Source organism: Agelaius phoeniceus, chromosome 11 (assembly GCF_051311805.1).
Source record: "Agelaius phoeniceus isolate bAgePho1 chromosome 11, bAgePho1.hap1, whole genome shotgun sequence".
Taxonomy (NCBI): domain Eukaryota; kingdom Metazoa; phylum Chordata; class Aves; order Passeriformes; family Icteridae; genus Agelaius; species Agelaius phoeniceus.
In genome coordinates, this window is record NC_135275.1 from 6,913,678 (window position 1) to 6,928,299 (window position 14,622).

At 42.5% G+C, this 14,622-nt stretch overlaps 1 protein-coding gene across 13 annotated transcripts in view; it reads right to left on the reverse strand.

Annotated features, from left to right (window-relative positions):
* Window positions 1-14,622, reverse strand: part of DOCK3 (dedicator of cytokinesis 3) — a 186,478-nt gene that overhangs the window by 158,854 nt on the left and 13,002 nt on the right. For all 13 annotated transcript variants that reach the window (XM_077184554.1, XM_077184553.1, XM_077184550.1 and 10 more), the window contains exon 2: window positions 8,346-8,429. In XM_077184554.1, the coding sequence (XP_077040669.1) occupies window positions 8,346-8,429 (84 nt within the window). The remainder of the gene's footprint in view (window positions 1-8,345; window positions 8,430-14,622) is intronic.

Below are 14,622 nucleotides of genomic sequence, written 5' to 3' on the forward strand. Positions count from 1 at the left end.
GTGAGGAGTGGGAAAGCAGCACACCCTGGAGCAGCCCCAGGCCTGCAGGGACACTGGTGCCTGTCTGGACCAGGGAGGGGCCTGGCCCTGCCCAGCCACCCCAAAGTCCTGGGCAAACCTGGCCAGGCCCAAGCCAAGCTCAGCCCCCAGGTGTGATTAGAGCTGCAGCCAGTGCCAGGCAGGCACAGCCCTCACCTGCACACAGCCAACACTTCACATCAGCTCAAGCCCATCAAAAACCCTCTCATTTTCCCACTGACTTCCTACTTACTGTCTTTTTCCCTGCCTTATTTTAAATTGCACTGGCAGAACCTGCCAGTAATTTGCTATGGAGAATAGAGAAGAACAGAACAAAGTAACTGGGTATTTTGTCTCTCAGAAAAATGACTTCAGATTTGGCTGAATTATAATAAGAGTCTCATTGAGAGGATCAGATGTGGGGAAGAAGGCCTTGAATTTGCTTTAAAGACAGCCTGATAGTCTTGAATTTTTATTTTGTTTTAAAAAGGGAATCTAAGTCAATATGAAGTAAAATAACTGATGAATTCAAGACAATTGCAAACCTCAGTAGAGAAAAAATGTAAAAGTTAAAATCCATCTTTTTCATTACACAAACTTCTCATGAAGATAGGACATAACACAAAGATTTGTTTTCCTATGACATCATTGTTTATATCTCAAAAATAAACTACTGTTGTTTTGAATTCATTTTAGTTGATCAAACTTTAGGGCAATCATATCAATATAAACATAAATGCACAAACAACACATGCAGATCCTTAACATGAGTGATTTCTAGAACTCCACACAACTGTGCCCACACCTGCTTTTGAGCAACAGATGCTGCATATTTTTAAGGTCACAGAATAAATAAATGCATTTATCCTGTGATTCACTGTTACTAATATTAAATACAGTCTGTACCTCAGAAATAACCAGACATTTAAGCTCTAAGGCAAACAGAATGACAAACTTCTTGGTAAATGGGGAAAAAAAGTGGTTTTATCCAAGTTTGTGAACAGACCAGTAAAAAAACAAAACCCAGTAAAGGGGATGACCATCAATATTCTAGATCTGCAGGGTAGTAAACAAAAACCTAGCTCAATTCTGAAGCTTTTGTTCATTCCAAACAAATTTTCAAAGTTTACAAGCTCTGTGCTTACACAGTTGTGAAAAACAGGCAAGGAAGGACCCTGAGAAATCACCCAGCTCAACCAAGCCATGTCTCTAAATCTCTCCTCACATTCAGTCTGGTTTAAACAGCATCCAATCATTTATTACCAGGGCTGAAAAACACTGCACTCCTTGTCTGAGGAAAATTATCCACACATCTGTAAAACCCAAATTCCAAGGTATTGCTGCACCAAATTCCAAGGAAACTCTATTTCTGCCACTCCACACAGACCAGTTTGAAAGTAGTGGTGTTGCACAGGCAATTTTTTAGAAGAAACTTCTTTTACAGATCAACAGTGGCCGGTAAAACTGCAGGTAATGTGAAATTTTGGTATAGTACTTGGAAATCTGGCATATCCCCTTACAACCTGAACTTTCTTTGGTTCTATTTAAATATTGGACTTTTTTTTCTATTGGACATCATGGAAAATATTTTGTTGACTTTACTCTTGTAGTTTTCTTCATATATTTGAGAAGTTCCTCAATTTCCTTTACTCTTATAAATTGTGCTCTCCAGATCTTACTTGTTCTTTTATTTTTATCTTTTTTAATGTAGTGCAATTTTTTTTAAGTCACCACTCTCTATTTTGAGTTTCCTTCAACTCTGTGCAAGCAAGAGACAGTCAGAGCTCAGCAGAGGCTGAAAGCCCCTCACTGTAAAATGCACAACTCATTCTGTATCACACAGTAAAAGCTATGGGAAAAGGTACAATGCTTTTTTTTAAAGGCACATTTAGAAAATTGCATCTGCATTACATTATTTTCTAAAATGAACTAAACCTGCATTCTGGAATTAGTCTTAAACACATTAATATTGATGTAATCATTTATCTTAAAGAGCATTTGTTTTGGAGGATTTAATGACAATAGTCATCAAGCCAAGGCAGGTGCTTCATCTAATTGTGACCCCAACTTGCACTCCCTGGTCAGACACAACACTGCCCAACAGCTTTAGGTGTCACTGCACTGCAAATAAAAACTGCTAATATTTCAGAGTTATGGCATGCATTTAGTGACAAGTGGTCTTGAGAGGGTACTGACTTCACAGAAATGGTGAAGACGAGATTTAAAATCAAGAAGGAGAAAAACAGCTATAAAGTGACAAGAATTTTGTGACTAAATGAATGTGAAACAATGATCATGCCTGCAGTGAAGCTGGGTGGGGACATAGCTGAGATGGCTGACCTGAATCAGCCAAAGGGATATTCCACACCACACATTCATTTGGTACAAGAAAACCAAGAATTAGTCTGTCAGAAATGCCCCTCTAAAACTACCTGTACCTGTGGAAATCCACTGGGGGAACTTGAAGCCACATTAGAGAATCTGCAAACTGTTGGACAAAGACTGAAAACTCCTCTTTCCAAAGGTGTGTCACACTCAGGAGTCTCAGCAACAGTGCAGCCCTAGTTAAGTTACAAAAGTAGCTCTGGGGCAGTCCTGCACATCTCAACCTCTTCATTCCAGTGACTGGAAGAGCTACCAGTGATTTTTTGATCTTTACTTGAAAGTGTGTTGAATGAAACCAGATATTCTTTCTAAAAGCCATCTCATAACCTTTTTCAGATTTCCACTTAATCCACAAGAGGTCTGTCACATGGAAACAGCTCACCCCTTTAGAGGACTCAGTTACAAAAAAGCAAAAGGGCCCTAATTGAAAGATATTGATCTACTTTTCAGAAAAATAAAGCTCAAGTATCAGAGTTACTGAGCTGCAGACAGTAGGAAAAAAGAAATTCTGCATGTAATTTCTTGACAAACAAAATTCTAAAATTAAATTATATCAGTATTTAAGGTAAATCCTAAAGCTAAAATTTGTCCTTAAATAAAGTACTGCTAGTAGAGTCTGCTACAGGAACTCGAGCATTCTTTGTCCTACAAAAATAAATGTACTTGGCAGTAATGTGAGTAACCCTCACACCCGGAGCAAAGCTGTCTTTTGCATATACAAGCCAATAACCAATTGCTTTTACCTTGTTATCTGCATGTCACCTGCCCTGCAGAGCTGAAGGCACCCAAAGTGACCCAGGAGAGGGACAGGAGCAGCGCTCAGTGAAAGCTTCCCAAAGGCTGGAGCGCTCTGTCCCGGGCCGGCTGCTCCGCACTCCCAAAGGCTGGAGCGCTCTGTCCCGAGCCCCGGCTGCTCCGCACTCCCAAAGGCTGGAGCGCTCTGTCCTGAGCCCCGGCTGCTCCGCACTCCCAAAGGCTGGAGCGCTCTGTCCCGGGCCGGCTGCTCCGCACTCCCACAGGCTGGAGCGCTCTGTCCCGAGCCCCGGCTGCTCCGCACTCCCACAGGCTGGAGCACTCTGTCCTGAGCCCCGGCTGCTCCGCACTCCCAAAGGCTGGAGCGCTCTGTCCCGAGCCCCGGCTGCTCCGCACTCCCAAAGGCTGGAGCGCTCTGTCCCGAGCCCCGGCTGCTCCGCACTCCCACAGGCTGGAGCGCTCTGTCCCGGGCCGGCTGCTCCGCACTCCCACAGGCTGGAGCACTCTGTCCTGAGCCCCGGCTGCTCCGCACTCCCAAAGGCTGGAGCGCTCTGTCCCGAGCCCCGGCTGCTCCGCACTCCCACAGGCTGGAGCGCTCTGTCCCGAGCCCCGGCTGCTCCGCACTCCCACAGGCTGGAGCGCTCTGTCCCGAGCCCCGGCTGCTCCGCACTCCCAAAGGCTGGAGCGCTCTGTCCCGAGCCCCGGCTGCTCCGCACTCCCACAGGCTGGAGCACTCTGTCCTGAGCCCCGGCTGCTCCGCACTCCCACAGGCTGGAGCACTCTGTCCTGAGCCCCGGCTGCTCCGCACTCCCAAAGGCTGGAGCGCTCTGTCCCGGGCCGGCTGCTCCGCACTCCCACAGGCTGGAGCGCTCTGTCCCGGGCCGGCTGCTCCGCACTCCCACAGGCTGGAGCGCTCTGTCCCGGGCCCCGGCTGCTCCGCACTCCCAAAGGCTGGAGCGCTCTGTCCCGGGCCGGCTGCTCCGCACTCCCACAGGCTGGAGCGCTCTGTCCCGAGCCCCGGCTGCTCCGCACTCCCACAGGCTGGAGCGCTCTGTCCCGAGCCCCGGCTGCTCCGCACTCCCACAGGCTGGAGCGCTCTGTCCCGAGCCGGCTGCTCCGCACTCGCCGGGCAGCAGCAGCAGAATCCCCGGCCCTGCCTGCCTGCACCACGTCAGGGGCAGCCTGGGGCCAGCAGAGCCACAGGAACAGGCTGATCATGCTGCCAGGGCTGCATCATTACCATCCAGAAGGCAAAGAGACATGGGATGTGTTTTACTGTGGCCACAGGGCTGTCAGAAGCCACTCTGGGCTCTGAAAGGCGACTTTCAAGAACTGGGCAAGATCTGCCACAGCAGAGGAGTGAGCCAGAGAGGCTTCACTTCCATGGGCACATCCCACAAAATGCAAAGAGGGAAAAAGAATGGAAAGGGTGGGGGGGAAACCAACAGGAGAATGGGTATCTCACTGGAGACATCTTCCTCAGGCCAAGAACAAATGACTGGAAGGAGTCACTTTGGCCCAGGCAGCCACAGGTGAGCTCTGCCTCAGATGGGAGGAAACCTGCAGGGCTCCCACAGCACTGACAGCCTGCAGTGGGACTCCTCCCTCATCTGTATGGCACAACTTGGAGGCATGGCAAAGGCATCACTTCTCAATCACATTAAATTCATCAAGAATTTTTTTTAAAACCCTAATTGCAAGTTATATCTGCTGCTTAAGTGTTCCAAATACCAGAAACACTTATTTTGACCATGCCATCACTGCTGGAATTACCTTTAAATACGTTTTCTGCATGGTTTAAAAACACAATTATTAATGTACATACATGAAAACCAGGTGGATAAATACTTGTGTGGCTAGCAGAATTTGCATGGGTAAGATAATATTCTTTTAACTGGTGCTTCAGGCATCAGCTGGTGTTTCCATTCTTCAGTGAATATACAAAACTCTCAAGGTAATAATTACAGTTACTGAAGTTACAGCATTTTTAATCTAAAGAAAATTGCCCTCTAGCAATAAAAACAAATGGACAGCACAGACATTTTAAATTTAGTCTGAATGCCACTAGTTACTGACAGCCACTGCCTGTGGCAGGGCAATGGCCATGTGACTTGAAAGACAGAATGTTCTTCAGAATGCACAGTCCAAATGTACATTTCAAACAAGGGGTGTGCTCATACTTTGCCACTTGACAAAAGAAAGCTCCATCTCTCAGCATTTCCAGTGGCCCACTAATGCCCCTCTGGGCAGAGAACTCCACTCGGTGTTTCAGCTCTCCCTGAGTGCCAAGATCATAGTGGAAGGGCTCAGAGAAAGCTGTGAATGACAAGCACAGGTCCAAGTGGTGTCTTGATGAACATTTCTAACATTTGAGTAAGGCCAGTGGAGGGTCTGAGAGTCCTCTGTGAAAGCAGTAACTACAAAACCTCCCTGGAACACCTCGTGCTTTACACATGGTGTGTGTTTGATGGAAACACACGTGGAGCCTTTGTGCCTGTAGAGGAAAGACAGGCACCAGGTCCATGAGTTTATTTACTGGAACAGTGGGCAGGTTCTTTGTCAGATCTAGGAAGGGTTAAAAAGCAGTGATTCAGATATTTGTGGTCTAGTATGAAGGCACACAGAGGAGCAGGCAAATTTGGGGAAATCCAAAAGTTCCAATTTCAAGCATGTTAACAAGATCCAAACAAAAAAGTTACCTCTATTTCACTGTTTCATTTAAAAATGCATACACAATCACAATACTTTTTAACATGTTACCAGTTGGTAGTTATATTTATATTTATTAACCTTAGAGATAAATACATGCATGTGGGTGTGGGTGTGTGTGTATGCACCTACATTTGTTTCTGTACTCTGCAAATATCTATAAAACTTAGCTGCAGTGGTACCCAGAATCTCGAAATAGGAAATTCCCTCCTCTTTCATTCAATTGCTCTAAAAGCAGGGACTGCTTCTTACACCAATCACTACAGAAGAGCACTTGCTCTTTTATAATACAAATACAGTTATTCAGTAAGTTATTATGATTAAAAATAAGCACATTCACAAGTATAGCTACTCTTTGAATCTTTGTCAGCCTTGAATTCTCTAGCGAGTCTCTGAAATCTTAGCTCACATCACTAAAAGTTTGTGTATATGAATCTTTTCAACCCAGACAGAAAAATCCCTGCTGCAGACAATTATGCATAAACTATTCAAGAAGTGAAGCTGAAACAGCAATGGATCTGCAGTGACTCTCACAGCAGTGACCCTTATTTTGTGTGGGTTAATATTATTTTATCCAGTCTGTCTACACAAAAGAATCCCCAGCAAAGAATCCCCAGCAAAGAAGGCAGAAGTAGAGGACCCTGTTAAACAACGACTTCGACAAGAATGCTTAAAAAGCAACTGCTTTTTTTTTCCTCTTTTAGGAGTCTGCTTTGCACATTGAGTGTGCTTTTTTGCATAATTCACACATGCAAGAGCTGCAGCACAGACCATCTGAATATTCAGATGAGTTTCATAGTGTGGAGTTCCAGATGTTATTATCAAAATTAATCTATCTTTTTATACACAAAGTCCATGGTAAAGGCACCTCAACCAAAATGACAGGATGGAGGGCTTAAACTGCAAATCCAAAAAAATTCTGTACAAATCATCTTCCATCCAGGAAAATCCTGTCTGAGGACCTCCTTTCTCAGCAATTTGAAGACTGGCATGAATTGCTTTTGAGGAATCATTCTCAAAACTACCAGCAAAGGAAATATTCAAAGCCTAATTATTTTAACACTGTAAAGACAAGTTGGATTATCCACTTGCTTTTCCATGAAAAACCTGCTCCTTGGAGATCATGCTTTTATTTCCCAGTTTTAAAAATTTCCCAGAAATGGCTGGAAAATACCATGACTGCTTTCAGCAACATGCAGTGCTTGATTCCCTTAGCTTTATCTCATCCTAAGCAAAGGGATACTTTTTTCCTGAGCTTGCACCACGTTCTAATTTACAAGACCTGGTAGAATAATTACAATCTGCCCTCAGTGTGTGAGCACAGCTTAGCCCACCCCAGCATTTGTGGTTTTTAAAACAGCATGGGATTGTTTACAGCAAGCTTCTTTGTGGGCAATTTTCTCCACTGCAGTGCAAAGCTCTCATTCAAGAGAATTTTTACAAATGTATGTTACTACAAAAATTAGCATAGAGGTGACTTTTTGTGATGAGTTAAGTCAGTGGGAAAACAAACACCTGAGTACAAGAAAAAGCATCAAGAGCAAAAAACAGTTCTAGGCATGAGAGGCAAAGCAGAGCCTGCAGAAGGTCTGGGAAGCAATATTAACAGCGCAGATGAAAAATTACTTTAAACTGAACAAAGAAAAAACCACATCTACAACTTTGTGGAATGTTAATTTGGAATTCAAATTTGTGGATCTGGGTTTTGAATTTGTTCAGCACTTCAGGAATAAGGTTACATTATTCCACCTCAGACTACAGTGAAACACGTACTCTTACTGTATCTCGTCAACCTATTTTCACCAGACATGTTTTACAACACTTGCTTGAACGTTAGGATAAGAATAATTCTCCTTTTACATCCACCTTCAATCACATTCTTCATTGTGAATAAAGCAGAGCATTAGGACATTCGATTTATTCACACACAGACATCTCCAGCCACATAAGAACTATAAAATTTACAAGGGCATTTTGCTTTAGGTACAAAAACACATATCAAAATGAATGCAAAAAAATCCCCCTAAACCCATATTTTTTACATTTTTTTCTGGTATTGCTAATCTATTTAATAACTAATATTTTCAACCTGTTCAGATGTTTCTAAGTAATTAAACTGATATGCTTAATAAAAATGCATAACAGTAACACTGAGAAAATACAGTAAAAAAAAAGATACTGATTCTGTACTTTACATGATGAAAATTCAGTGTAAGACCCAGTTACAATACAACAATCAGGTCAGGGTTCAAGATTTTCTGGACAGATGGTTAACTTCAAACACACTGACCCCCTATCAGACTGGATTAGTGCCAAGAGCACTCAGCCTTTCCTACAGAAAGTGGGTCAGAGTAGGTTTTATTCAAGTGCTTTGATTTGATGCATCATGATTTCCAAAGAACTTATTAAAACCTGCTAGATTAAGATATTGGGATATTCTTACATGGGAAATGGGGTTCCCTCTTGGACATCACACTTACCTTCACATTTCTCCAGGATCTGGACAGTTTCACCTAGTTCCAGGACCAAGCCTTGCGGAACAGTTCCTCGGAAGCTGCATATCACTAGAGGGTGGGGAAAAGAGAGACACACATATGAGGCTTGGATCTTTGTGTGAATTTTCTTCTAAGCATAGCCCTTTAGCTCACTCCCTGTATAAAAATAGCTCTTACATAGCTGCCCAGAAAACCTGTCAGCCAACTTTTCCTGATCAGGTGTGCCTATTCCGGCCCTTATTGGAAATTAAGCTCAACAACACCATAAAAGCTGAGCTTTTAAAAAGATTTTTAAATTAAGCAAGGCTTGTAATCAGTTTAATCAGCAGCCTCTGATTTATATTGCATACAAAGATTTCCTTGTCTCACAATTCTTACTCTACTCCACAACCCATCAATGGAACAGGCTGCCCAAATTGCAGAGATTAAAACAGGAAATCAACTCCAGCAATTACTTTTCTCCAAGTTGAAACTATTTCAAATATAATCTGTGCATCTAATAGACTGCAAAAATCCTGCAATACCATAGATTATATTTAAGCAGACATATGAAAGAATCCATGAGAATCTGTACTTTTCATAAGCACTATCTAACATGACAACACACCTATACTTTTCCAAGTATCTTTAATTTTCATTAAGCAGGGAAAATAAGAACCCATCTTAATGTTTCAGAAAATATTGATACAATAAATAAAAACACTAAATGAAACTCTATTTTTAAAAGACGTTTTAAAGTGTATAATGATATATTCTTCAGCTATATTTATCCAAATCTTCAGGGACATGGACATGGGGAGTTCCCTCAACATGAGATGTCAGAACAAAGGGTGAATTGCAGGCAGGTCCTACCTGCCCCCAGACCCAGCATTAAAAACTCCCCCAGGCACAGACTGAATGCAGCACTCCAGTAAAACTTGCTCCAGGTAAACACACAGCCAGGAGGGCTCCCCTGTCACCTCCACACCCTGGAGCATTACAAGTGGGATTCCACGAGCTCAAACAGTGACCCCCTGGGGGCACCATCCTCTTCTCCAGTTCAGGAGAACATTCACTCCCCTTGGAATGCAAACACTCCAGCTGTGGTCAAGGGGCTCCCATGTGATGGAGGGGGACCCACCAGGATCATTGAGTCCAATCAAGGGAATGGCCAGAGAGGGATCAAACCCACAGCCCAGGCGTTCCCAGCACCCTGCTCCAACCAGCTGAGTGCAGCTCCTCCCTAAAGATCCTCCCAGGCCAAAGCCCTGAGTCCCCTCTGACTGCACAGGAAGCAGACAGGCTGAAGAACACCACGGAACCCAAGACTGCCAGCTGCACCATGCACCACAAGGTAGGGCTCTTGAACCTTGAATTTCTAAGAAATAATGAGAAATGCAGAGACAAAACTCCCACCAAAACAAAACTGCATTTTAACCCTTTGCACACCCTTCATAATGGGCAAGGGAAAGGAAGAACTACACCCATCACCCAGATGAGGCAAACACCCAGATGAGACCAATACAAGAGTGAAAAAAAGATCTAAAGGGAACCAAATGGCATCAAATGCTTGCATTTCCCCAGTGAGACTCAATGCAGGACTTAATCCCAAGAGTTAAGAACTCAGAATTTCATCAAGAAGCCTCAACTGCTCTCTCAGCTCTTATGGCCCAGCAGAAGTCACAGTCAGTTAAATGAGGCTTTAAATTCTTGTTTACATCAGAGGAGGGAGAAACACAACAACTGGCTCCAGACTGGGATAATGCAGACAGCATAATCCAACAAAACCTCAGCTCATCAGCATTCTGCATCCATTCTTCACCCATGACGAAATCATAAATATGGATTTCAACCAAAGAAAAACTACTGAAAGCCTCTCCCAAAGAGCAGGAACACTGACAACTGAAATGATGAACTGGCAGGACATAATCAAACCTCCAAAGGCTTTTTTTTTTTTTTTTTTTTTTTTGCCTCTTCAGTATGTTACAAAGCTGGATCCTTTAAACACAGAAAATGTTTTCTTTTTTCTAATTTGCAATTTTACCAAAATAGGAACATACAAGTTGATTTGCAATACCACAAAGTCCTGTATTAAACTGTGATTTTTTAGTTCAAACCAACAAAACCTCTAAAAAATTAATCTATGTCTCAAAAAAGGGAATTTCAAACACCTTGGGTAAAAAGCTACCTTTGAAAACACCAGAAAACAAAATGGAGAAGTGTTAATACAGTAATAAGATATTAATTTATGAGAGTAATTTTAGATACATTAATAATTTTAAGTATTAATATAGGCATGATAATATTAAAAACCAGTTTCCAGAGCATTTTCATCTCTTCTGAACATGCCAGGGATCTCATGACAGAGACACTAATCCTAGGACATGTGGGTGTTCCTGGTTGTAGACAATAGAAAAGTTAAATCATGGAGGAAAACCAACTCAACTGCTCTTACTCAGCCAAGCTCTGAGGTCTTAGGTCTACTTCACTCAAAAAAAGACTTAATAAGCAAAAATTAGAAAACAGAAATCAACTGATTCCATCAGCTCTAGATACAATCTTGGTGACCATACTCAATTAGAAAATTAATTCTCATACAAAAGTAACACTCCTCCTTCATTCTCAATACAACAGTATTGAATCTAATTCCTTTTGTAATAATCATTAAATTATGTTAGTCTCTTCTGTTTGACAATTTTTATAATCAATTCATAGGATTGGTGAATATCCATATGGGTATTATCAACACAATAGAAGCCAAATCTCAAGAGTAAATTATTTTCCAGCCACACTGAATCAAAGTCAGGAAAAATTAAAGAATCCAAGTAAACTGACCCAACAGACCAAACCATCTTGCTAAACTGTGTAACAAGAACAAAATGTAACACCTCTGAAATAAAAAAGAATGGTAAAAACAACTCCTGATTATGACAGATAATTTAAGGCTCTTTTATAGTTTCATTTATTATTCCAACAACTACTTCCAAAAAAGTTATGGATGTTACTCATTTGTTAAGCTAAAAATGCATTATGTAAGACAATCTTATTTATAGAGTCCCTTTTAGGTACACAGTTCTTCTTAGCAGCATTATTTGAAAAATGTGATCACAAATATAAATGAGAAATACAGAGTAATTCAACTATTCTGAAGAAAACCATTTACAGAGAGGACTCTGACAGCTGACTTCTTCCCTTTCCATGTAAAGAGAAATTCTTTAGCCAACACGATCACCTACAAACTGTCCATCCATCCATAAGCTCCCATCATTTCTTACAAGATGCGTGTCCTCGGTCACCAGAACACACAAGTAACACATCATCCAAACAGGCACAAAGCAAAGCTTTTACCCACCAGTGTACAGATCTGACTGATCCCTCTTGGACTCCAGGACACACTGCAGAAATATTTAATATCCATTTTCAGATATGAAGCCCCTTGCCATCATTCAGCTCTATAAGGAGGTCATAGCTCCCCTCACAAAGTCATTTCAGCCAGCAGTTACAGCCAACATTCACTAAGGATGAAAGCTTTGAAAAAGCACCACATGCCATGTGATGCAGGAATTATCTCCAAGACTGAAGTCCCTTATCTGTGGTACTTAAACTGGACCAAAGGAAATCCTTCCCTCTTCACCTCTGAAATTTATCACTAAGAAAGGCACAACCCAGCTCACACAGGCAGTGACTCTCATGCTGTACCAGAACACACGAAGGGATTGTGGGGTACAACATATAAGAACAGATGGCATTGAAATAATGGTTTCAAAAGTCAAGGATCCAAGAGATGGCAGATTTTTCCTTGCCCATGGATATGCCCTGACACAGTATAATATAAACAGCTGCACTGCAAGTCCCCAGCAGAAGAGAAACTGCATGAAAAGACAAACAGGACCTGTTAAGCCAATGCATCTTTGCACACCTCTGATTCCTCCTGTGCTCCACCTAAAGCAGCTCCTTGCTATGTGAACAAAGACAATCCAATTGATACAATTCAGGAGGTTTTACAAACTATGTTCTCAAACAGCCCCTCTCAACAGCTCTTGGAGAAACTGCACTTGGCTGTGATAAAGTGGGCAGGTGTTTGCACAGATAAATAATCAGCAAAGTGATGTCAAATAAAAGAGCCATTTCCCTTAGTGAGGACAGATTGAGCAGCAAGCTCTGAAGGGATCTCTGTTGGAATCTTTCCTGTTTCAAGTGTCTTTAAATAATCCAAAAAGCTCATTGTTTAGAGAAGCCACAAAGTTTATAAGGCCACTGAGGCTATTCAGAGTAAGAAAGAGCTATAGATGGACCCAAGCCCCACAGGCAGAAGTGGCAGATGAGCAGTGTTCAGTTCACCTGCCTGGCATTGCATGAGGGATGAACAATCCTCAGCTCACACACAAAATCGTCATCTCCTCCCTTGCTAGTGCCACACTGAGAGGAACCCTGGAGTGTCAGAGGTCTTACCATAAAACTCAGAGCTCACCACTGTCAGAGACCACCCCACATCACACAGAATATTGTCTTGGGGAAAAAGGGAAGACACCATGGCCCACGGTACTGCATAAAATTCCCAATGAACCCCATGTGCCATTTTCCCCTTTGCCAAAAAGGACTAAACAGCATAAGAGCAGGCAGAAAGAAGTGAGAGAACATAGCAAGGACTGAATAAGGACTTTTATGTGATTGATTGTTAACCACGATGGGACTTCTGTACCAGGAAGGCTGAAAGGGTGGAGAGGGGAGAACTGACGGAAGGTGCACAGGGAACTGTTGCTATCCACCTCTTCCAGCTCAGAAAGCAGAGCAGTGTCAAATGAAGCAGCAGAGTTCAGAACTTAATTAAAGTACTTTTCCACACAGTGCATAAGTTGTGAAGCTCCTCATGAGATACCGTGGGTGACAGAAATGAAATAATCACTCAAACTCCAAAGCCAACAGGACAAATCCATGGATGTGCCCCACGCTCGGCTCTGCCCGGGTCCGGAAGCAGCGGAGCCTGGGGAAAGCTCCGCCCCGACTGCCGGGGCAGGCACGGGGCTGGGACGGGGCTGCAGGGCGGGGATTATCGAGCAGCCACCGCCTCCGCTTCTGCTGTCCTGGGCCGGTGACTGCTTTGGGACCTCATGTGAACTCCAGGGCGGCAAAGAGGAGAGCACAACCCGGAGAGAAATGCTGAATCAGGTTTCACCTGTGTCACTGTTGCTTTCTGCTGCCAGCCACACAGGTGGTTTCATTTTTGCTGTGCTATAATTTAAAATGTATCTTGCTCTTACAATTCTTTCCAATTCAGGTTCCCGTGCCCCAGCCTGCCCACCCAGTCTCCCCTGGGCTGCAATGCTGCCACTGATCATCTCTCTCCTCAAACGGATGCCAATGCCCTGATAAGCACAGTAATAGAAATGTGTCACATTTGTCACATCAACAGCGGGAAAACCCAGGACAACAACAGGGAAACGCCAGAGAACTACACAGCCCAACACATCCAGCTGTTCATACCCTTAAAACATCTTTTTTTTTTTTCTTAGCATTTACTCAGTTATGCAATGAACTGACAGGGCTATATGCCTTCTCATGTACTTTCTTATTTTTTTAACCTATTTCTACACATTTCACTGAAGACTACAAAAATATTTTGATCTTGCATAATGTTCTATTTACACTACATAATATCAGTTCAGCTCATGAGTAATTTATTTTCATAAAGGAACAGAGCCCTTTCCCTCCTCATTGTCCAAGGTGTAACAATGAAAATCAGAAGAACTTAAATAAGTGAGGGCTGAGAAACAAAATCAGTTCAAGAACTTTCCATGTTTACATTGTTTCTTTTTCCTTCTCCAAATCTAAACTATGTGTCTCTAAATCATTAAATCGGGCTAAATCATTAAAAATTATTATTTATTTCCCAGGTTTTCACATCCACAATAGAAATCATTGCTACTGGAACAGATCCAATATGCTAAACCACATTTTGATTTTTCTTTATCATAAGATGTTGTTAAGGCCATGATTTAATGGACTCTACGGGTTAATTTGGGGGAAATTTGTAATTTTGTGAATTTTCAACACATCTCCATTTACAAAAGACAGATCTTCTTGGACTTCATGACAGTTTTTTCCAGTTCTCAAGTCATTGCAATATTATTATCTGCCTTATTAAAATTCTGGTGGCATGCAATATTTTTAGATGACTTGCAGAACAAGTAGTTCAGGTTAAAGTATGTAATTTAATTTTTATAAAGAATTACTGAGTGTACTGCACTCAGCTTGCAGTTATTCAGATTATGCACTGACCATC